This window comes from Entelurus aequoreus, linkage group LG09 (assembly GCF_033978785.1).
Source record: "Entelurus aequoreus isolate RoL-2023_Sb linkage group LG09, RoL_Eaeq_v1.1, whole genome shotgun sequence".
NCBI classification, from domain to species: Eukaryota; Metazoa; Chordata; class Actinopteri; order Syngnathiformes; family Syngnathidae; genus Entelurus; species Entelurus aequoreus.
Genome location: NC_084739.1, coordinates 20078011 through 20101416, shown reverse-complemented (window position 1 = coordinate 20101416; position 23406 = coordinate 20078011). Strand labels below are relative to the sequence as shown.

Here is a 23406-nt window from a genome sequence, read left to right as displayed (position 1 = left end):
TAAGTTAATTATTATTTGCAAAAAGAAAATAAAGTTTATGAGTTTGAACATCAAATATCTTGTCTTTGTAGTGCATTCAATTGAATATGGGTTGAAAAGGATTTGCAAATCATTGTATTCCGTTTATATTTACATCCAACACAATTTCCCAACTCATATGGAAACGGGGTTTGTATAAGTCCCTAAATATATGATGACTCATCTTGTCCAAGCCCTCCTTTTTTTTTTTAAAATAAGTATATTTTTCCATCATGTTGTCACTATGAGTGAAATAACTGGGAGATTGCAATAAAAGATGATATAATACTCTGTATTAGCGTCATAACCTACAAAACCCAAAACCAGTGAAGTTGGCATGTTGTGTAATTCCTATAAAAAAAACAGAATACAAAGATTTGCAAATCTTTTTCAACTTATATTCAATTGAATAGACTGCAAAGACAAGATATTTAATGTTCGAACTGAGAAACTTTTTTTTTTTTTTTTGCAAATAATCTTTAACTTAGAATTTAATGGCAGCAACACATTGCAAAAAAGTTGGGACAGTGGCATTTTTACCACTGTGTTACATGGCCTTTCCTTTTAACAACACTCAGTAAACGTTTGGGAGCTGAGGAGACACATTTTTGTAGCTTCTCAGGTGGAATTCTTTCCCATTCTTGCTTGATGTACAGCTTAACAGTCCTGGTCTCCATTGTGGTATTTTGGGCTTCATGTTGCGCCACACATTTTCAATGGGAGACAGGTCTGGACTACAGGCAGGCCAGTCTAGTACCCGCACTCTTTTACTATGAAGCTACTCTGTTGTAACACGTGGCTTGGTATTGTCTTGCTGAAATAAGCAGGGGCGTCCATGATAACGTTGCTTGGATGGCAACATATGTTGCACCAAAACCTGTGTGTACCTTTCAGCATTAATGATGCCTTCACAGATGTGTAAGTTACCCATGTCTTGGGCACTAATACACCACCATACCATCACAGATGCTGGCTTTTAAACTTTGCGCCTATAACAATCTGGATGATTCTTTTCCTCTTTGGTCCGGAGGACAAGATGTCCACAGTTTCCGAAAACATTTTGAAATGTGGACTCGTCAGACCACAGAACACTTTTCCACTTTGCATCAGTCCATCTTAGATGAGCTCGGGCCCAGCGAAGCCTGCGGCGTTTCTGGGTGTTGTTGATAAATTGCTTTCGCTTTGCATAGTAGAGTTTTAACTTGCACTTACAGAAGTAGCGACAAACTGTAGTTACAGACAGTGGTTTTCTGAAGTGTTCCTGAGCCCATGTGGTGATACCCTTCACACACTGATGTCGCTTTTTGATGCAGTACCGCCTGAGGGATCGAAGGTCCGTAATATCATCGCTTATGTGCAGTGATTTCTCCAGATTGTCTGAACCTTTTGATGACATTACGGACCTTAGATGGTGAAATCCCTAAATTCCTTGCAGTAGCTGGTTGGGAAATGTTGTTCTTAAACTGTTTGACAATTTGCTCACGCATTTGTTCACAAAGTGGTGACCCTCATGGAAGCTGCTTTCATACCCAATCACGGCACCCACCTGTTCCCAATTAGCCTGCTCACCTGTGGGGTGTTCCAAATAAGTGTTTGATGCGCATTCCTCAACTTTCTCAATCTGTTTTGCCACTTTTGCCAGCTTTTTTGAAACATGTTGCAGGCATGAAATTTCAAATGAGCTAAAATTTGCAAAAAATAACAACGTTAAGTATCTTGTCTTTGCAGTCTGAATATAGGTTGAAAAGGATTTGCAAATTGTTGTATTCTGTTTCTCTTTATGATTTAAGGGAATAAGCGGTAGAAAATGGATGGATGGATGGACAATGTGCCAACTTCACTGGTTTTGGGGTTTTTACATCCCTACTTACAACTTTTCACCAAAGAAATGTTGACTGCTGCTGATTTGAATGTACCAAAGAAGCTTGAAGATAAATTGCATGTACACGTTGTTTACCGCTGCAGCGTTTACAGTAAAGTCCAATATTCAATAATTGCAACCTAAGAACATAATGTAATTATGCACAACTATGTTTTGTGCTGTTGTATACATTATTGTCTGTTGGAGTTATATCGACAGCCACAAAAAAACCACTAATCTCATCCTGTATGACAGCTGCCTGAGTCTCACTTGTCCGATCATTATTGAGGATGTTTTGCTTTAAAGGCTCCCAGCTTGTGTTATTTTAACTATACATGAGAGCCACGTTCAATCCTGAGGTCAGGAGTCATTACGGTGACATGAATAACGGGTGATCATGTTTGAATAAATCACCCTTTCAGCCGTGCCGTTTGTCACCCCCCTGTTTTCTCTTCTTCACCCATCATTACGGAGCACGCTCCCTTGAGTGATGGTACAGTGCAATCAGCACATTGTTGCACTTTCCCCAGTCAGCACATTGTTTGATGATGATGATGTTACAGCAAGGCTCCACTGAGTTCACATTATTGCCGGAGGAACACGACAATAAAATCTTTGCCATTATGTCAACCTTTTGTACCAAGGCGCGGGAAGTGTTCTGGCACTTTGGAAATATGACAATATTGCGCTTTTAATCTTTCGGCTGACATTGCCAGTAGGATATTTAAGGTGTATTTCTTATACTACATTCATGGTAAAGATAAAGACTGCAAGGTGGTTATTCTTTTTCTGACAGATAGCTGTAGCTGCAGCTATTTTGGCTCACTGTTGCTTCATGAGGAACAACGTGGAACTGCAACACTGGAATGGCGTGGCTCCAATTTACTCCTTTAGACCTTAGTTGGTAACTTAACTAAAGGCCTCCAAAATAGATTATTCACTTAAAGTTAGTGTTGTGTGTTCAGCCAATAAAAGATAAACAATTATGATAAAAACATCTGTAAGTGACTAATGAAGTAATTAAATCAAAATAATTGAACTGCAACTCCTACCCTTAATTGCTCAGTTAAAGCTACTACAGTGGAACACGCTTAAGTAAATAGAACATTTTCTTGATGCAATATTTGAGAACAAAAGGGGTCAATCCTAATGAAAAATCTGTCTATGTCGACATGGTTTGCTGTATTGTCAACTTCCTAATTATCGATACAAACAGCTGGAAACGATAACAGCAACCGACTATTTTCTTGTTAGACTGCATTAAAATGTCAGCACAGGAACTCCCTGTTCAATGCAAAGTAAGCTTCAAAATAAAAGCATGGCAGTATTAACTCGGATTCTACCACTACCACAGCAACTAATAAAATGCACTTATTTAATTTTAACTAAATCCTAAAAAGGAACAAATATATATTGACATCACATGGATAAGTATAAGACCCTCTGGAGGAAAGTTCTGTAGTCAGATGAAACAAAAATTGAGCTGTTTGGGCACAATACCCAGCAATATGTTTGAGTGAGAAAAGGTGAGGCCTTTAATCACAGGAACACTGCTCCTACCGTCAAGCATGGTGGTGGTAGTATTATGCTCTGGGCCTGTTTTGCTGCCAATGGAATTGGTGCTTTACAGAGAGTAAATGGGACAATGAAAAGGAGGATTACCTCCAAATTCTCCGGGACAACCTAAAATCATCAGCCCGAAGGTTGGGTCTTGGGCGCAGTTGGGTGTTCCAATTATGAATTACCATATTTTCCGGACTATAAATCACAACAGTATATACATTTTTAAGAAAAAAAAAAGTTATATATATATATATATATATATATATATATATATATATATATATATATATATATATATATATATATATATATATACATATATATACACTACCGTTCAAAAGTTTGGGGTCACCCAAACAATTTTGTGGAATAGCCTTCATTTCTAAGAACAAGAATAGACTGTCGAGTTTCAGATGAAAGTTCTCTTTTTCTGGCCATTTTGAGCGTTTAATTGACCCCACAAATGTGATGCTCCAGAAACTCAATCTGCTCAAAGGAAGGTCAGTTGTGTAGCTTCTGTAACGAGCTAAACTGTTTTCAGATGTGTGAACATGATTGCACAAGGGTTTTCTAATCATCAATTAGCCTTCTGAGCCAATGAGCAAACACATTGTACCGTTAGAACACTGGAGTGATAGTTGCTGGAAATGGGCCTCTATACACCTATGTAGATATTGCACCAAAAACCAGACATTTGCAGCCAGAAAAGTCATTTACCACATTAGCAATGTATAGAATGTATTTCTTTAAAGTTAAGACTAGTTTACAGTTATCTTCATTGAAAAGTACAGTGCTTTTCCTTCAAAAATAAGGACATTTCAATGTGACCCCAAACTTTTGAACGGTAGTGTATATATACCGTTAAGTTGTGAAATGAGAACTTTACATGAAATATTTTGTAAATGTTTATTTACATACCTTAATTGTTACTAAACGGTGCCTGTTACATGGCAGTAAAATGGCTGATCATACAAAACAGAAAAGTCACTGATGTCTTTAGTCATGCTTAATTAGATGAATAAGATTTTTCCTTTTTAAATAAAGCTCAAAATGTTTATCAGGATTCTTATTCCTTGTACTTTGTAAACACATTGAGTTTCAACAGGTTCCTAATGTGGGTCATTTTAGAACATTATGTATTTTTTTGATTAATACGTTGTATAATTTAGCAGTAAGAAAAATCCAAAGTTAGCCGCACATTTGTATAAGTCGCAGGGTTCAAAGCTTGTGAAAAAATAGTGTCTTATAGTCCGGAAAATATACTAATTTTGATTTAAAAATTTTTTAGCAATTATACATATCTTTGTAAATGTTATCAAACCTTCCATCAGAATATAAATTGTTTCACATCATTACGTGTATCAATGTTGATTTAATAGGAAACATATTTTTATTTCAAAGAAAACCCCATGGCTCTAGGACCTTTCTTTGAATTCTAAGTCTGAGCTGTATCCTTCTGAATGTTATGAAATACAAAAAAAAAAGAAGTGTTTTCTTTTCCACAACGTATTTCTTAATTTCTTGTCACCAGCAGTTCATTTCCCCCTGTCATCTGGTATTGATTTTTTGCACTTTGCGGATATTTTTGTAACCTTTGACCTCACAGTCATTATGGAATGAGCAGCTGATACAAAAAAAACTTGTATCAGACGCAAGAAAATAATGCTTTTGCCTTCGATAGCGCGTGGATGTGACACAACAGTACAGCACATATTTTGTCTGTTCTCTTTAGGTGAGGCAAATAAATTTGTGTTCCATCTGTTGCAGCTTAGAGATGCACACCAAAGGATTAAGATATTTTCCAATTACTCAATTTAATTCCAGGAAGTCTCAAAAAGATTTGGGTAGGGTATAAAATGTAAATATCACACAAATTCCCAATAACGGGATTACTTACAAATGTTTCAGTCACAAGCTTGTTTTGTGCTTGGCAGGAGACTCATTTTGACAGCTTCTGTTATCTGATCTCTCCTTCACAGCGCTTGAGTTCTCCCCTCACTTTTTTAATGAATCACTGCATTTTATTTTGGCAGCAATAAGGAAAAACTACTGTCATTAGCAAAACTTTTTTTTTTTTAAAGTCATTTAAATGATAGTACCGGTATGTTTTCCCAACAAACAAAGATTATTTAAACCACAGTTGTCAAACTTAAGGCACAAGGGACAGACCTGGCCCGCCATATTTATTTGGCCCTCGAAAGCCTGGAAATATTATGCGCCAATAAAGTACTTAATCTTTTCTTACTAAATGTTTTTGTTATTTCCGTTTAGAAGGAAAATAAATAGATGTACTGCATGCAGTCACATATTTTTTAAACCTAAATATGATCTAAAATTGCAACAAGCGTGTTATACAGTCGTGGTCAAAAGTTTAAATACACTTGTGAAGGACGTAATGTCATGGCTGTCTTGAGTTTCCAATAATTTCTACAACTCTTATTTTTTTGTGATTGGAGCACATACTTGTTGGTCACAAAAAACATTCATGAAGTTTGGTTCTTTTATGAATTTATTATGGGTCTACTGAAAATGTGACCAAATCTGCTGGGTCAAAAGTATACATACAGCAACATACATTATCAATTTTGGTGATGTAGAAAAGTTACAATCAAATCAAGTTAGCTTCATGGCATGGCGTCTTAACTTCATGTGAGTGATTATGATTGACGACACCTGTTGACTTCTCTGAGCCCATTTAAATAGAGCTCATGTGATGCAGTCCTTAGACTTAGTTACAAACGCGGCAATGGGAAAATCAAAGGAACTCAGCACAGATCTGAAAAAACGAATCATTGACTTGAACAAGTCAGGAAAGTCACTTGGAGCCATTTCAAAGCAGCTTAAGGTGCCAAGAGCAACTATGCAGACAATTGTTTGTAAGTATAAAGTGCGTGGCACAGTTTTGTCACTGCCACGATCAGGAAAAAAACGCAAGCTATCACCGGCTGCTGAGAGAAAATTGGTCAGGATGATCAAGAGTCAACCGAGAACCACCAATAAGCAGGTCTGCAATGAATTGGAAGCTGCTGGAACACAGGTGTCAGTGTCCACAGTCAAGTGTGTTTGGCCTCGGCATGGACTGAGAGGCTACCATGCAAGAAGGAAGCCCTTGCTCCAGAAGCGACACCTTAAGGCGCATGGACAAAGATAAGACCTTCTGGAGGAAATTTATGTTGTCAGGTGAAAATAAAATTGAGCTCTCTGGCCACAATACCCAGCAATATGTTTGGAGGAGAAAAGGTGAGGCCTTTAATCCCAGGAACACCATCCCTACCGTCAAGAATGGTGGTAGTATTATGCTCTGGGCCTGTTTTGTTGCCAATGGAACTGGTGCTTTACAGAGAGTAAATGGGACAATGAAAAAGGAGGATTACCTCCAAATTCTTCAGGACAACCTAAAATCATCAGCCCGGAGGTTGGGCCTTGGGCGCAGTTGAGTGTTCCAACAGGACACTGACCCCAAACACACGTCAAAAGTGGTAAAGGAATGGCTAAATCAGGCTAGAATTAAGGTTTTAGAATGGCCTTCCCAAAGTCCTGTCTTAAATGTGTGGACAATGCTGAAGAAACAAGTCCATGTCAGAAAACCAACAAATTTAGCTGAACTGCACCAATTTTGTCAAGAGGAGTGGTCAAAAATTCAACCAGAAGCTTGCCAGAAGCTTGTGTCTTGTGCCTTATAGCAGTGAAAGTTGCCAAGGGACATGTAACCAAATATTAACATTGCTGTATGTATACTTTTGACCCAGCAGTTTTGGTCACATTTTCAGTAGACCCATAATAAATTCATAAAAGACACAAACTTCATAATTTTTTGGGGGGCACCAACAAGTATGTGCTCCTATCACTCTATCACAAAAAAATAAGAGTTGTAGTAATTATTGGAAACTCAAGTCAGCCATGACATTATGTTCTTTACAAGTATATGTAAACCTTTGACCACGACTGTAGAGTGTGATTATGTGAAGCGGTTATACGTAGAGTGTTACCGGGTGGTGTTGAAGGTGCGTGTTGAGATTGATGCGGAAGTCCAGAAAGGGCAAGGCAGGCTCGGAGGTCCAGGGACAGGCAGGTGGTCAGGGGCTGGAGCGAGGCGTCGTCGTCCGGGAGCAGGCGTGAGGTCGAGGACCCGGGAAGGCAGCAGGAAGTCAAGAGGGGATTCGGAAAGACGAGACACACAGCTCGAAACCAGGGAATGACGAGGGGCTGCTGGAGGGGAAACACAAAGAGTGAGGAAGCACATAGGCAAGGAAGTTAGAGACGTGTAAGGCTTACGGTACTGGTACAAGTAGCTACGTTCTGGCACTGGAACGCAGGACACGCTGGCTTCAGAGTAAGAGGCGGCAGGTGTTTGAACCGTAACAAAAATGTAAAAGAGAAGCAATGTCTCTGTTTAATAAAACTAAACAACACCAAAATAAAGTAAAACTACTCACTCTGTGAAGAAACAGATGCAATACTGTGGGTTTTAAGAATAGACTAAGAGGAGAAGTATTGCGGAAAGAGATTATTCTAGATTGTACCTAATGTCATGACTGTTTTTATTGACTATTTTATTGATTATGGGACAAGCAGTAGAAAATGGTGGATGGAACTTTTTTCATCACTTACTGTTTGTCTTTGGTACACTAATGTATATATTTTAGGCCATTGGTTCTTTGTTTTATTTTTTTTTTGCAAAAATATGTATATATCTACTTTTATATTCCTCTTTTTATCTTTGGTATGAACAATATTATGTAAACTCGAAGTTATTATTATTTTTTTGGTTCTTTGTTGTTGCTATTTTTGTATTACAACATTTTATTATTTGATCATGTTGTACTGCATTTTAATCTTTTGTTTTGTGATTGTGTGATGTTTTTTGCCTGGACCCCAGGAAGAATAGTCTCCACTGCGGTGTAGACTAATGGGGATCCTTAATAAACTAAACTAAACTACTGTCACATAGTGGTTGTGTAGTGTTTGACAACGTCTGCTTTGGTAAAATGAACTTGTGCATGTACTGGTTATTCAATTAACTGTATTGCTCATATTAGTAGTACCAATTAGCCTAATCCTTTGTAATTACCACACCTTCTAGGGTGGCATCACACACAAAAAGCTGTGATGTATAGTTCGTATTATACGCATTTTATTGAAATCAGAGTTAATCACCTTTTGCAACCCATTTATTATATTTATGTATATGCTTTAATTTTATCGTAGTCATTTTATGCCCGAAGAAGAATGTGATACTACTTTAAATGGAGCTCTGAAACTTCCAGCACTACACATAATCCCTGCTCCATGCTTTGATTCAGTTGCTAATGTTTATGTGGAAGCCGGATGATTAAAGTTAATGCTGGCAAGGAACTAAAGGATGTTTCTCTGTATGATAACTAATGAGGTGTCAAACTGATTCATGAGAGTTAATGATTTGGCTTCCAGCAAATCCTTTTTTCCCTCAGAAACATTGAAGGCATTTTATTTTACAGTGAGTAAGCGAGCACGGGGGAACTTGAGGTTACGAGAAGAGGCAACATAACATAACCATGATTTAATTTACTGCAATACCAGTCAACAGTGTGGCTTTAATCAGTCATATTAAAAGGTTTTTTTTAAACTGTTTTTTAGAGGCAGCAGTGTCAAGATGTCATATAGAAATTTGCTCTTATTCTATTCTACCAATTGTTATGCTAGGAAGAAACAACAGTGTTTGTTTTAATAGAAATGTGCAGAGAAAGGTGTATTAAAACAATGTTTGCATATTCGTTTGACGCACAAGACTCTGGAGTGCCAAATGTAAGAACTTAATCACACTTTCCGAGCCGATCAATTAGCTCACTTTTCTCACATTTAGCTCTTTTTTTTTTTCACTTTTAGGATTTAATCGTGCTATGTCCAGCATACAGGCTTACTCGCCTGTATGCTGGACATTGAATATTGTGAAGTGTTTTTTTATTTATTTATTTTTTTTGTACAAGTTTTTTGGTAAAACTTTAGTATGGGGAACATATTCACCATCAATTAGTTGCTTATTAAAGTAACAAAGACCAGAGTTATTTGGACACTAAAGGAACATATAAGGGTTAGGGTTAGGGTTACTAATAAGCAATAATTCTGAGGTTATTGAGGGAAGACTCTTAGTTAATGGCTTACTGGTTGTATAATAAGGCCATGCAGAATAAGGTATTAATAAGTACTTAATAATGACTAATTAAGAGCCAATATGTGGACCAGCTCTATACTCTCGACAGGGTCCTTGAGGGTGCATGGGAGTTTGCCCAACCAGTCTACATGTGCTTTGTGGACTTGGAGAAGGCATTCGACCGTGTACCCGGGGAAGTCCTGTGGGGAGGGCTCAGAGAGTATGGGGTAATGGACTGTCTGATTGTGGCGGTCCGCTCCCTGTACGATCAGTGTCAGAGCTTGGTCCGCATTGCCGGCAGTAAGTCGGACATGTTTCCAGTGAGGGTTGGACCCCGCCTAGGCTGCCCTTTGTCACCGATTCTGTTCATAACTTTAATGGACAGAATTTCTAGGCGCAGTCAGGGCGTTGAGGGTATCTGGTTTGGTGGCTGCAGGATTAGGTCTCTGCTTTTTGCAGATGATGTGGTCCTGATGGCTTCATCTGGCCAGGATCTTCAGCTCTCACTGGATCGGTTCGCAGCCGAGTGTGAAACGACTGAGATGGGAATCAGCACCTCCAAGTCCGAGTCCATGGTTCTTGCCCGGAAAAAAGTGTGGAGTGCCATTTCCGGGTTGGGGAGGGAGGATATATTTCCCCAAGTGGAGGAGTTCAAGTACCTCGGAGTCTTGTTCACGAGTGAGGGAAGAGTGGATCGTGAGATCGACAGGCGGATCGCTGTGGCGTCTTCAGTAATGCAGACGCTGTATCGATCCGTTGTGGTGAAGAAGGAGCTGAGCCGGAAGGCAAAGCTCTCAATTTACCGGTCGATCTACGTTCCCATCCTCACCTATGGTCATGAGCTTTGGGTTATGACCAAAAGGACAAGATCACGGGTACAAGCGGACAAAATGAGCTTCCTCCGCCACCCCTTAGAGATAGGGTGAGAAGCTCTGCCATCCGGGAGGAGCTCAAAGTAAAGCCGCTGCTCCTCCACATCGAGAGGAGCCAGATGAGATGGTTCGGGCATCTGGTCAGGATGCCACCCGAACGCCTCCCTAGGGAGATGTTTCGGGCATGTCCGACCGGTAGGAGGCCACGGGGAAGACCCAGGACACGTTGGGAAGACTATCTCTCCCGGCTGGCCTGGGAACGCCTCGGGATCCCCCGGAAGGAGCTTGACGAAAAGGCTGGGGAGAGGGAAGTCTGGGCTTCCCTGCTTAGGCTGCTGCCCCCGCGACCCGACCTCGGATAAGCGGAAGAAGATGAAAGGATGGATGTTACTAATTTGCATGTTAATAAGCAACTAATTAATGGCGAATATGTGTTCCCCATACAAAAGTGTTACCAGTTTTTAATTTATTTTATTTCTGCTTGTATTTCTTTTATTTAGGTTTTATCGTTGTATGGTTTATTTTTCTATGATATAAATCCCCCTGCGTCTGAAATAAAATGACTACTACTACTACTACTATACATCAAATGGTGGCTGTAAATTTTATACCTGAATGTTGAATCCAAATGTTAAATCTAAATATAAATGGTACGTCTGAATTTAAATATAAATGTTAAATCTAATTTTTTTATTTAAATGCCCAACAACATTTTAAATATAAATATGAAGGTTAAAAATACATGTTAAATCTAAACCTAAATATTAATTCTATATCTGAAGTGTTTAATTTAAATGTTAAACAGACTGTAAATATGAAATCTATATCAAAATGTTAAATGTTGAATTTTAAATCCCAGCCCAGAAGCCTCCACCCAATCAGAGGTCCCCAACGTTGACAGCGGAATCCAATTATTGGCGTTCATGGCTGTCAATCACAGACAGCTCTGCTTGGTGTAGCGATTGAGTACTCCCTCTCTCAGCTACGTTGTTTTTTCCTACTGCTCCGAGTGGGGCGCAAACCCAGGTTGTGACGTGAGAGGCGAGCACTATTCCTGAAGTGGACTGGCCTCTGCTCTACTTGCACAGACGTGCATGCACCCATTACAAAGGAGATGTATTCATGAATGAAATCATTTTTTTAAATTGGCCCTAGTGCTCAACCTGCTCAGTGGCCTTGTGGTTAGAGTGTAGGTAGGTCGTAAGTTCAAACCCCGGCCGAGTCATACCAAAGACTATAAAAATGGGACCCATTACCTCCCTGCTTGACACTCAGCATCAAGGGTTGGAATTGGGGGTTAAATGACCAAAAATGACTCCCGGGTGAGGCCACCGATGCTGCTCACTGCTCCCCTCACCTCCCAGGGGGTGATCAATGGTGATGGATCAAATGCAGAGGATAATTTCACCACACCGAGTGTGTGTGTGACAATCATTGGCACTTAAACAACGGATGGCTGTCTGGCAATCTGCGGTGTACCCTGCCTTCCACCGGAGTGCAGCTGGGATAGGCTCCAGGATCAAGCAGCAGAACATGGACAGATTAAATTGTTTCGTCGTTGGTGTTATGTGTAAAATCTTGATTTTTTTTATTTTCATTATTTTTTTCAAATAGTATTTTTAAGATGAGGGCAGAGGTGTTACGGTTAACCCCTCAGGTTAAGGCTTTACACAACCAAAATGATGAAAAAAACATACAAATATCAATTCCTACTGACTGTAAGAACCAAGAGAGGATAGTGAGATGTTTTATTTTTTTCAGTTCCATTCATTATGTCAGATGTGGAAGTAATGCTCAGTTTTTCAACTTCTGCTTGTCTTTATACAACATGACATGCACACTCACGCGTTTGGAGCTGAACATTTCAACGACATGCACCGTTATTGGCATTCATCTATCATTAGGTGAAGAAGGTTTCTCATTGTGCCCATTGGGTTGAGTTTGTCCTTGCCCTGATGTGGGATCTGAGCCGAGGATGTCGTTGTGGCTTGTGCAGCCCTTTGAGACACTTGTGACTAGGGGCTGTATAAATAAACTTTCATTGATTGATTGATTAAATCATATGTCATGTTTTGCTCCCTCTCCTCACTGTCTAATCCAGGGGTCGGCAACCCAAAACGTTGAAAGAGCCATATTGGTCCAAACATACAAAAAACTAATCTGTCTGAAGCCGCAAAAAATGAAAATCCGTATATAAGTCTTAAAATGAAGTCAACACATGACATAAGTGTCTATATTAGCTATAATAGCTTACTATAAAAATGACTATGCGTCGCAGGCTGAAGCAAATCTTCGTTGACAGAAATGTTGAAATGTAATATTTATTCTACACATTTTTACAACATTAGAAACCATTAGTAAATCAGAGGCTACTCAGAAGGTGAGATAACTCCTGGTAATTACTGGCTTTTAATGACCGAAGGTTTAGATGTGTGTGTCCAAGTTAAAGGAAATGGCAGGCTGTCTTCTTCTAGTGGATTTATTACAATCTTTGGCAAGCTAGGTAATGTTTGCTGTGGTCTGGAACAACATAGCACACAAACAACTATCTGAAATGCAGTATATTTATTAATGCAATATATTTATTAAGAGTGAATACAAATTAGTTAACAAAAATACAACAATATGGTTTGCCCACGACAGCAATGTGACCTGCACGCTTTAGATCGAGTGTCAGTAACCTGCGGCTCTCGAGCCGCATTCGGCTCTTTAGTGCCGCCCTAGTGGCTCCCTGGAGAATTAAAAAAACACATTTTGAAAATGGAAAAAGATGGGGGAAAATATTTGTTTTGTTTGAGTATGTTTTGTTTTTTTAAGACAAACATGACACAAACCTTACCATTTGTTAGAAAGCTCACTGTTTAATATGTTTGTGTGTATGCTTCACTGATGAGAGTATTTGGTGAACATCGTTTTGTCCTACTAATTTCGGCGGTTCTTGAACTCACCATAGTGTGGACTGTGATGCATGTAAAATCTTCCACTCCTTCGTTGTCTCATTTTGTCCACCAAAAGTTTTATGCTGTGCGTGAATGCACAAAGATGCGCTTTGTTGATGTTATTGACTTGTTGGAGTGTTAATCAGGAATATTTGATCAGTGCATGAATGCAAGCTAATCCATGCTAACATGCTATTTAGGCATGTTCGCATGTATGTATGTACATATTGCATCATTATGCCTCATTTGTAGGTATATTTGAGCTCATTTAATATCCTTTACTTTTCTCCTCTTTGTATACAATTTAGTTTTGCATGTCTCATGACACATTATCTGTATGTAATATTGGCTGCATTTCAGATAGTTGTTTGTGTGTCATGTTGTTCCAGACCACAACAAACATTACCTAGCTTGCCAAAGGTTGTAATAAATCTATTAAAATAAGACAGCCTGCCATTTCCTTTAACTTGGACACACAAATGTATACCTTTGGCCATTAAAAGCCAATATTTTCCAGGAGTTAGCTCACCTTCTGAGTAGCCTCTGATTTACTAATGGTTTCTAATGTTGTAAAAATGTTTATAATAAATATTACATTTCAACATTTCTGTCAACGGAGATTTGCTTCAGCCTGCGACGCATAGTCATTTTGATAGTAGGCTATTATAGCTAATATAGACACTTACGTGCTGTGTTGTCTTCATTATAACACTTATACAAGGCATTTAACGTCATTTTGATATCAGGCTAATATAACTAATATAGACACTTACATCATGTGTTGTCTTCATTATAACACTTATATAAGACGTTTTAAAGTCATTTTGATAGTAGGTTAATACAACTAATATAGACACTTAAATCGTGTGTTGTCTTCATTATAAATGATAAATAAATGATAAATGGGTTATACTTGTATAGCGCTTTTCTACCTTCAAGGTACTCAAAGCGCTTTGACAGTATTTCCACATTTACCCATTCACACACACATTCACACACTGATGGCGGGAGCTGCCATGCAAGGCGCTAACCAGCAGCCATCAGAGGCAAAGGGTGAAGTGTCTTGCCCAAGGACACAACGGACGTGACTAGGAAGGTAGAAGGTGGGAATTGAACCCCAGTAACCAGCAACACTCCGATTGCTGGCACAGCCACTCTACCAACTTCGCCACGCCGAACTTATATAAGACATTAAAAGTAATTTTGATAGTAGGCTAATATAACGAATATAGACACTTACATCATGTGTTGTCTTCATTATAACACTTATATAAGACGTTTAAAGTCATTTTGATAGTAAGCTAATATAACTAATATAGACACTTACATAATGTGTTGTCTTCATTATAACACTTATATAAGACATTTAAAGTCATTTTGATAGTAGGCTAATATAACTAATATAGACACATCATGTGTTGCCTTCATTATAACACTTATATAAGACTTTTAAAGTCATGTTGATAGTAGGCTAATATAGCTAATATAGACACTTATGTCATGTGTTGCCTTCATTATAACACTTGCATAAGACTTTTCTTTTTTTTTGCAGCTCCAGACAGATTTGTTTTTTTGCATTTTTGGTCCAGTATGGCTCTTTCAACGTTTTGGGTTGTCGACCCCTGCTTTAGAATCTATTGAGAATAATGAATGTGCCTGACAAAGCAGTTTACTGCATCAATGGGATATACTGTACAGTTCAACAGATAATCAATACATACTGTAGCTCCACAAGGGCACACAGTAGAGAAGCCACGATTTGCATTAAATGATAAAGCTGCAGTATTTTAGTTTTTTCATCCAAAAGTTCCCTTCAAAACATCAGTAATTGTAACTGTGTAATTGTAACATCAGTAATTGTTAATTATGTGTGGCCACCTACAATTGTAACATACTGGCTGTATTTTTATATCGCTGCTAAGCAAAGTTGTATTCAATTTACCCTTAAGAAGCTGGAGGATATTTAATTTTGCCAAAACAAAACATCCACCACTCGGCAGGATTGATCAATATAGTTATTTTTCTCTACAACAAAGTCTGACCCTTCCATCTTACTGTGGCGGCTGGAGTATGGAATCATCAAACCGAGCAATCTTTTTCCAATCTTCCATTGTCACTTTTTTGGAGAATGTGAGAGAATGGCAACCTCAATTTCCTGTTATGAACTGAGACAGTGCATGGCACCAGGTCGGATGTCCGGTTGCTGCAAAGTTCAACTTATTGTTCCTTCAGACAAGTGTCCATTTTAGTTACGTTTGCCTGTCTTCCTTGTCCAAATGGGTCATTTTCCTCTGACCTCAAACTGTTGCAACGGGATCTTTTCTCGTTGTTGGGCAATCATCAATTGAAAGTCTCTAAATCAGTATATTGGGTACTTAAAACCATGGTCAAATTAACTTCAAATTACTGTTTTTCTCCATTCTAATGATCACGGTTTGAACTTTAGTTTAGTCTTTATTTGAAGGGACAATGTACTGAAACATTAAGCTCAAAGACATATATGTTGTGTACCAGATTATAGCTAAATAGCTCATTTCCATCTGCAGTCCCTGGCTACCTAAATTAAAGGGATACAAAAATCATGCAATAAAATTATGACAATAAAATCATACACAAGTATTAAGAAAAAAGTCATAAAATGCCCTTTCATGGACACATACTTAATATACAATACAACCACACCTCATTTACATCATCACACAAAGACAATACATGCTTTTGTTCACATCTGTCATCATTTGTAAAAACAACCATGATTTTAACAGACACACCTCACAATTTACAATAAAAATACTCTCATGGATAAATATAATACACATTAGGTTGATGTGTCAAACATAATGCCCATCTTAGTGACCGTGTGAGCAGCTTTGATTGCTCCAAAGCCACTTTTTAACTTCAATTGTGCATGAAGAGTAATCTGTTAGACTTTTCAAGTTTGTTGTGAGGCCGTTCCATTCCTTTATGGCTTTATATGAAAAGGCTTTAGCAGTACTCGATATATTTTGTCCATTGCTGCATTTGGCAGGTTAAATACTTGTGTTAGTAGAACTAAATAGTTCAAGTGTGTTGCTGTGATTATCTGTGGACTGAATTATAATGCATAATATACAATATGATCCAGACCTCTGCTTAAAGACATTTTTCTAGTGCCCTTGCTTTACTCTATCTGGTGACCCTCTACAGCACAGGTGTCAAACTCAAGACCTCCGGTCCAGACCTGGCCCAGAACATAATTTTAATTGGCGTGCAAAAGCCTGGAAATAATATGTACCGTATTTTCCGGACTATAAGGCGCACTTAAAATCGTTTTTTTTTTCTCAAAACTCTACAGCAAAAGCAGGGACAAGGGTCACCACTTTGTAAACAAATGTGTGAGCAAATTGTCCAACAGTTTAAGAACAACATTTCTCAACCAGCTATAGCAAGGAATTTAGGGATTTCACCATCTACGGTACGTAATATCATCAAAAGATTCAGAGAATCTGCAGAAATCACTGCACGTAAGCAGCAAGGCTGAAAACCAACATTGAATGCCCATGACCTTCGATCCGTCAGGTGGTACTGCATCAAAAACTGACATCAGTGTGTAAAGGATATCACCACATGGGCTCAGTAACACTTCAGAAAACCACTGTCAGTAACTACAGTTTGTCTCTACATCTGTAAGTGCAAGTTAAAACTATACAATGCAAAGCGAAAGCCATTTATCAACAACACCCAAAAACGCTACCGGCTTTGCTGGGCCCGAGTTCATCAAAGTCCACATTTAAAATTGTTTTTGGAAACTGTGGACGTCGTGTCCTCCGGACCAAAGAGGAAAAGAACCATCCGGATTGTTATAGGCGCAAAGTTGAAAAGCAAGCATCTGTGATGGTATGGGGGTGTATTAGTGCCCAAGGCATGGGTAACTTACACATCTGTGAAAGCACCATTAATGCTGAAAGGTACATACAGGTTTTGGAGCAACATATGTTGCCATCCAAGCAACGTTATCCAAGCAACGCCCCTGCTTATTTCAGCAAGACAATGCCAAGCCACGTGTTACAACAGTGTGGCTTCATAGTAAAAGAGCGCGGGTACTAGACTGGCCTGCTTGTAGTCCAGACCTATCTTCCATTGAAAATGTGTGGCGCAATATGAAGCCTAAAATACCACAACAGAGACCCCGGACTGTTGAACAACTTAAGCTGTACATCAAGCAAGAATGGGAAATAATTCCACCTGAAAAGTTTCAAAAATTGGTCTCCTCAGTTCCCAAACGTTTACCGAGTGTTGTTAAAAGGAAAGGCCATGTAACACAGTGGTAAAAAAGCCCCTGTGCCAACTTTTTTGCAATGTGTTGCTGCCATTAAACTCTAAGTTAATGATTATTTGCAAAAAAAAATAAGTTTCTCAGTTTGAACATTAAATATCTTGTCTTTGCAGTCTATTCAATTGAATATAAGTGCAAAAGGATTTGCAAATCTCTGTATTCTGTTTTTATTTACTAAGTACATAACATGCCAACTTCACTGGTTTTGGGTTTTGTAATTGTATTATACAAACTTTTATATAGTTTCTTTATTTTTCCCAAGCTGCTGAAGTCCTCTGGCGTCTCAAACTTAAACACTGACCTGCAGTATATGGCGAGGACTTGTTTATTTCCTAAGGCCCTAAATGGTCACTAACTCTTGTTAAGATGCACTATTTAACAGATAGCGCTTCATTTCCTAGGGGCACGGTGTGAAGTTAACATCGACGAGTGCATTTCAGAGCCGTGCCAAAATGGTGGGAGATGTATCGACGGAGCCGATCGATACCGGTGCGTGTGCCCCGGCGGCTTCTTAGGCCCCAGCTGTGAGAGCAACATTGATGAATGCTTGTCGGCGCCCTGTTTTCACGGGAGGTAGGTATTCATTTAAGTCCCTTTTGAATTGGAAATGCTGCAGATTACGGAGACCAGGCATGGAATTAGTTTGAATGAATGTCCCTCCACACCGTTCCATGATCAATTTGAGGTTTCCACGTTAAACACCAAATATTAAAGAGGCATTCTTTTTAATCTTAACTCTCATCTGTTGATCAATTTTCCCCCCCCCCCGTCTGTTTCCGGGACGCCTCAGCTGTCATGACGGGATCGCTACCTACTGGTGTCTTTGTGAAGCAGGATGGGCTGGCAGCAGATGTGAAGCAAACATTGATGTGAGTAGAGTTCGATGATTAAACCCCGCTGGATGTTGAGGAAGAGGAATTTTGTAGTCTTTGTATGGTCTCTGGTGTCACTAACTATATCGATTTTATACAAGATAACGGAATTGAAGCGCGCCGATCATGTGAACGTTGTACAAATACCTGATTAAAGTAAACGGCTCAGTCTAATGCCCAATTGATTTAAACACAACACGGCTTTTGCTGGACTCCAGAGATAAGGCATTGAGTTGGTTAACATCTCTTTGAACATTTACTTGAATTTATTCTGACTGGCTGTTAGTGGTCTTTAATGGTGGTGGACCAGCCCAGACACCTTTCGTGTTGTGTTAGCACTATATTGGTGATACGATTGTTGTGTGCAGTGTCCATTTGTAAAGATCGCAGTGTCTGATAGCAAATTACACTTTTAGGCTATGTATACACTAAGCCGGATAACCCCTTAAACCAGGGGTGGCCAAACTTTTTCCACTGAGGGCCACACACGGAAAAATTTAAGCATACGGGGGCCATTTTGATATTCTTCATTTTCAAACCTTAACAAAATATATAGATTTTTTTTTTTTAATTTTAGGGCTCTCGGGGAACAGTCAAGGGTTAAGGGTCTTAGTCATTAAAATGTTAAAAAATAAGTCAAATTATTATTATTATTTTTTACAGTATATCTCTATATCAACTTCAGGTTGATATCAAGTAAAAAAACAAAACAGGTTTTATGCTTTTTCTGTCAAAGACAACTTTGTTTTTTATAGTAAAACTGAAATATGTAGTATTTAGTAATTCGAGCCCTAAAAGATCAATAATGCAGGACACCATTGATTTGAATTATTTAATATTTTTGAGTAATCACAGTGAAAAGTTAAATAAAATCCCACTAAATATATTTGGGATCCAAAAGGTCCCCCACTCATGAAGTGATACATTTTTATTAGTTTTTTTTTAAAACTTTTCACACTTAAATTACGAGATCAACTTCAGATATATCTGTCGATTTTACGTGTGAACTATTATTTTGTTTGTTTTATGCTCTTTTGTCAAATAAAACTTTGATGTTTTTATATGGCAACCACACAATATATGCAATATTTTTTACACATAAAACATTTTAAAGTGACATTTTTTAAGTAATTGGAGTTATGAATAGGTCAATAATTCATTATGACATAGATTTGTTTGTCTTTTTTTTGTTTTTTGAGCATTGGCAAAAAAAATAAAAATAAAGAAAGACAAAAGAAAAGAAAAAAAAAAGCCTGTATGGCAGCTTTCTGTCAACATTGCAACTTTTTCTTTGCAACTTGTTAGATTTCAACTCATTCCACTTTTTTAAAAGTGTTTTTAAATGTTTGCAATACTATCAATTTTGCAATTTTTGCAGAATGTGTGGCGGGCCGGTAAACAATTAGCTGTGGGCTGCAAATGGCCCCCAGGCCGCACTTTGGACACCCCTGCCTTAAACGAATAATTATTTAGCCTAAGCCCAGTTTCAGCCACACTAAATCATCGTTTAAGGTTCCCCTCCTTGGACAATTTTTTACACGGGTAAGTGTGCCGTGTATTTCTTGAATCTCCCGCTCTTAGCTTTGTATGGACTCATTGATCGTTTGCAAACTGAGTTCGGAGAGGAAGTGACGGAAGAAAGACCACGCCCACACAGGAAGTGACATCAGAAAGAACGCGCCACAGCCAGCTTCATAATAAAGCGGTTTCGTAGCTCGGAACTAACCACTGGAAATATGGAGGCGAGTCATTCAGACCTGCCCGTGTTTCTCTTTCTTCATGTACAGACGCTTGTGGAAATCACACATGAATACCTTTAGAGAAAGCAATTGCAGCTATTTGGGATACAACACTTCTCAGACGGCAAGGGAACTTTCGAATACCGAGGTCAGCTGTGATTCTACTTACCGAAAAACTTCGTCCATTTGTCGAAGGAGAGACAACGAGAATGCGGGCTCCCGTGGATGTGATAAACAAGCGTATGCTTTGTATTACCTTTTCGTCGAGGGAAGACTACGGAAAACATTGAATGCATTTGCACTGGCAAGGCAGACCATATCAATTATTTTCTACCATTTATGTCACAGACTCAACGTCTAGGTCCAGAGTATATAGTCACCAAAAACGAATGGACAAAGAAGGTGAAGGCAAAAGAGTGAGGAGTGTCCTGACCAGATATCTAGATTCCTAGATTGTTTGTTGTCAAATGTTCTTTGTCACATTGTGTACTTTTGTGTCCAATAAAGATTTGACTAATTTATGATGGCGCAGGTGTGATTCACTACAATAGGGCCCCATAGCACACTGGATTCCAGTTAATTGAAATACCACAACACCGGATATTGTTCAGGAAAGTTACATTTAAGAACTTTCACACAAAGCAACACTGGAGGTGACTATGATGTGCACATTATTCATGCATGCGTATCAGGTCGCATCGCGCCGGCTATGGAGGGGGTCTTAAACGACCATTGTGTGTGTGTGGACAAAGATAAGGTTAGGTGGAATTTACCCTGGATAACCTCAGCCGGCTTAGTGTAAACGCGTCCTAAAACTGTAGGGGAAGCTTTGAATGTGTTTTTTTTTTTTTTTGTTACTGTTTATAAATTATGTATTTCTACTTGCAGGACTGTGTGTCTGATCCATGTTTGAACGGAGGCTCATGTGTGGATCGGATTGACAAATATTCCTGCCTGTGTCGGGATGGCTACACGGGCAAAGCCTGCCAGTATGACATTGACGTTTGCGATGAGGTTGGCTATATTTGTTCTCACGGCGCTACATGCATTGACGGCAAAGGATCAAACTTCACTTGCAGGTGAGTTGATGGTCTGCGGTTGTTTTAGTGATATGATAATGTAGGGCAAGAGTGTCCAGACTACTGCCCGTGGGCCAAATACGACCTGCCGGCGTCTTCAATTTGGCACGTGAGACTGGCCTGCGAGACAGAATCAGAATCAGAAATACTTTTACAATCCTCAAGGGGAAATTAAGATTGAATAAAATCAATAGCCAGGAATGGTATTTCCATATCACATGTAAATACTAAGTGGTCTATTTGGTACTGTTTTGTTGCCATAAATTATTCTTTTAAGTTAATTAAGTACAGTATTTAATTATATCACCCAATTCAAACAACCTTCCCTGGTCATGGTGCAAAAAAAAAAAATCAACCAGTACAAAAATTCAACACACATGGTCACATATTACTCAACCTGCTCATTGAACTTTGTGGATACAATAAAAAATGTCCACTCAACATAAAACAATTAAAATTACACCCATTTAAACCCATTACAAGGGATGATGGGAAAATGCAAAACACTCTCTCCACACTTACCCATGTTTGGCGCATTTTAGCTGCTTGATATTTCTGATTTAATTAAGCTTTCGAGGAGGTTGTCATGGAAGTAAATACTATGTATGTATGTGTGTATATATATATATATATATATATATATATATATATATATATATATATATATATATATATATATATATATATATATATATATATATATATATATATATATATATATATATACCTGTATATGTATGTATGTATGTATGTGTATATACATACATATATATATATATATATATATATATATATATATATATATATATATATATATATATATATATATATATATATATATATATATATATATATATATATATATGCATAGTTACCTATGCAATATGGGACTTTAAGCAAGAAAACCCTCCAAATGATCAGAATACGCATGCTTTTCTGCAAACTTGTTCACTCAATCAAACTGAACGGACCAATTATGAGCAAACAAGGTAATTATTAATCACTGTTTTTTGTATTTTTTGTGCCATTAATTGTTTAATTAAATGTTTGACCTAAAGAAAAATGTAAGTCACAGTATAGCTGAGGAACGCATGTCGACTGAGGTACTGTAAATGATAATTACACATATACAGGACATTTTGAATCCACAAAATGGTTTAAGGTCTCCAATGAAGAGATCCTGTCACCCTGATAAAAAAAAAAAATTCCATCATTAACTAGAGAAGTCTCGATCCAGAACATGGGAACGGATCGGGGGCCGACATTTGCCTTTTTAACTGATGGTCTGATGAGCTGCCAAGCCATTATCTACCACTGCTGTGTTGCAGTGTTTACATGGCTAAAGATTGTACTTTAGAAACGTTGCACGCAATTACATTTCCACTTTCCTTGTTACAAACATGCATGAGTTGCAGGATTTATTTTTTAATGCATTCTAAATATACATTTTTTTTAATCAAAAGTCGGCTTACAATAAAGCCTATGGGAGCTGTTCAATTCTGCCTATAGAGACCCTAAAACCATCCAAACCCCTCCATTAGGGTTTTATATACATGATGTAAGTATATGTGTAATGTAGTAACAGGCACATTTATAATAACATTTAATATTTACGTATTTTGATCATTTTAAGCAAACGCAGCGCATTCATTTAAAAAACGCATCACAGCGTTTGCTTTTTTTTTTTTCTTCGTCACTGATTATTACTCACTGCAGACTGTATGAGAGCCAACAAACATAATAAAAACATCACTTACTGTGCAAAGTCTGCTGTCATTAGGATGCCAACTGCTAGGATGTTAATATATTCCCATTTAGATGAAGAATGTCTCCTAATTTGATTTGATTTTTGATTTTTATTAAGGATCCCCATTAGCTGGTTGCCTCAACAACCCACTAGTCTTCCTGGGGTCCACAATTCAATACAATTACAAGTAAAAGCATATAATTATACATACACAATACAGAAAAAAAATAAAATTTAATTAAATAAAAGCGTCAATAAAAAAACAAGCCAA

General features: G+C 38.2%; 1 protein-coding gene across 1 annotated transcript in view; it reads left to right on the top strand.

The window, feature by feature from the left end:
• Window positions 1-23406, top strand: part of eys (eyes shut homolog) — a 635999-nt gene that overhangs the window by 313033 nt on the left and 299560 nt on the right. The window contains exons 28-30 of the mRNA XM_062058295.1: window positions 18100-18271; window positions 18489-18567; window positions 21198-21388. Coding sequence (XP_061914279.1) covers window positions 18100-18271; window positions 18489-18567; window positions 21198-21388 — 442 coding nt within the window. The remainder of the gene's footprint in view (window positions 1-18099; window positions 18272-18488; window positions 18568-21197; window positions 21389-23406) is intronic.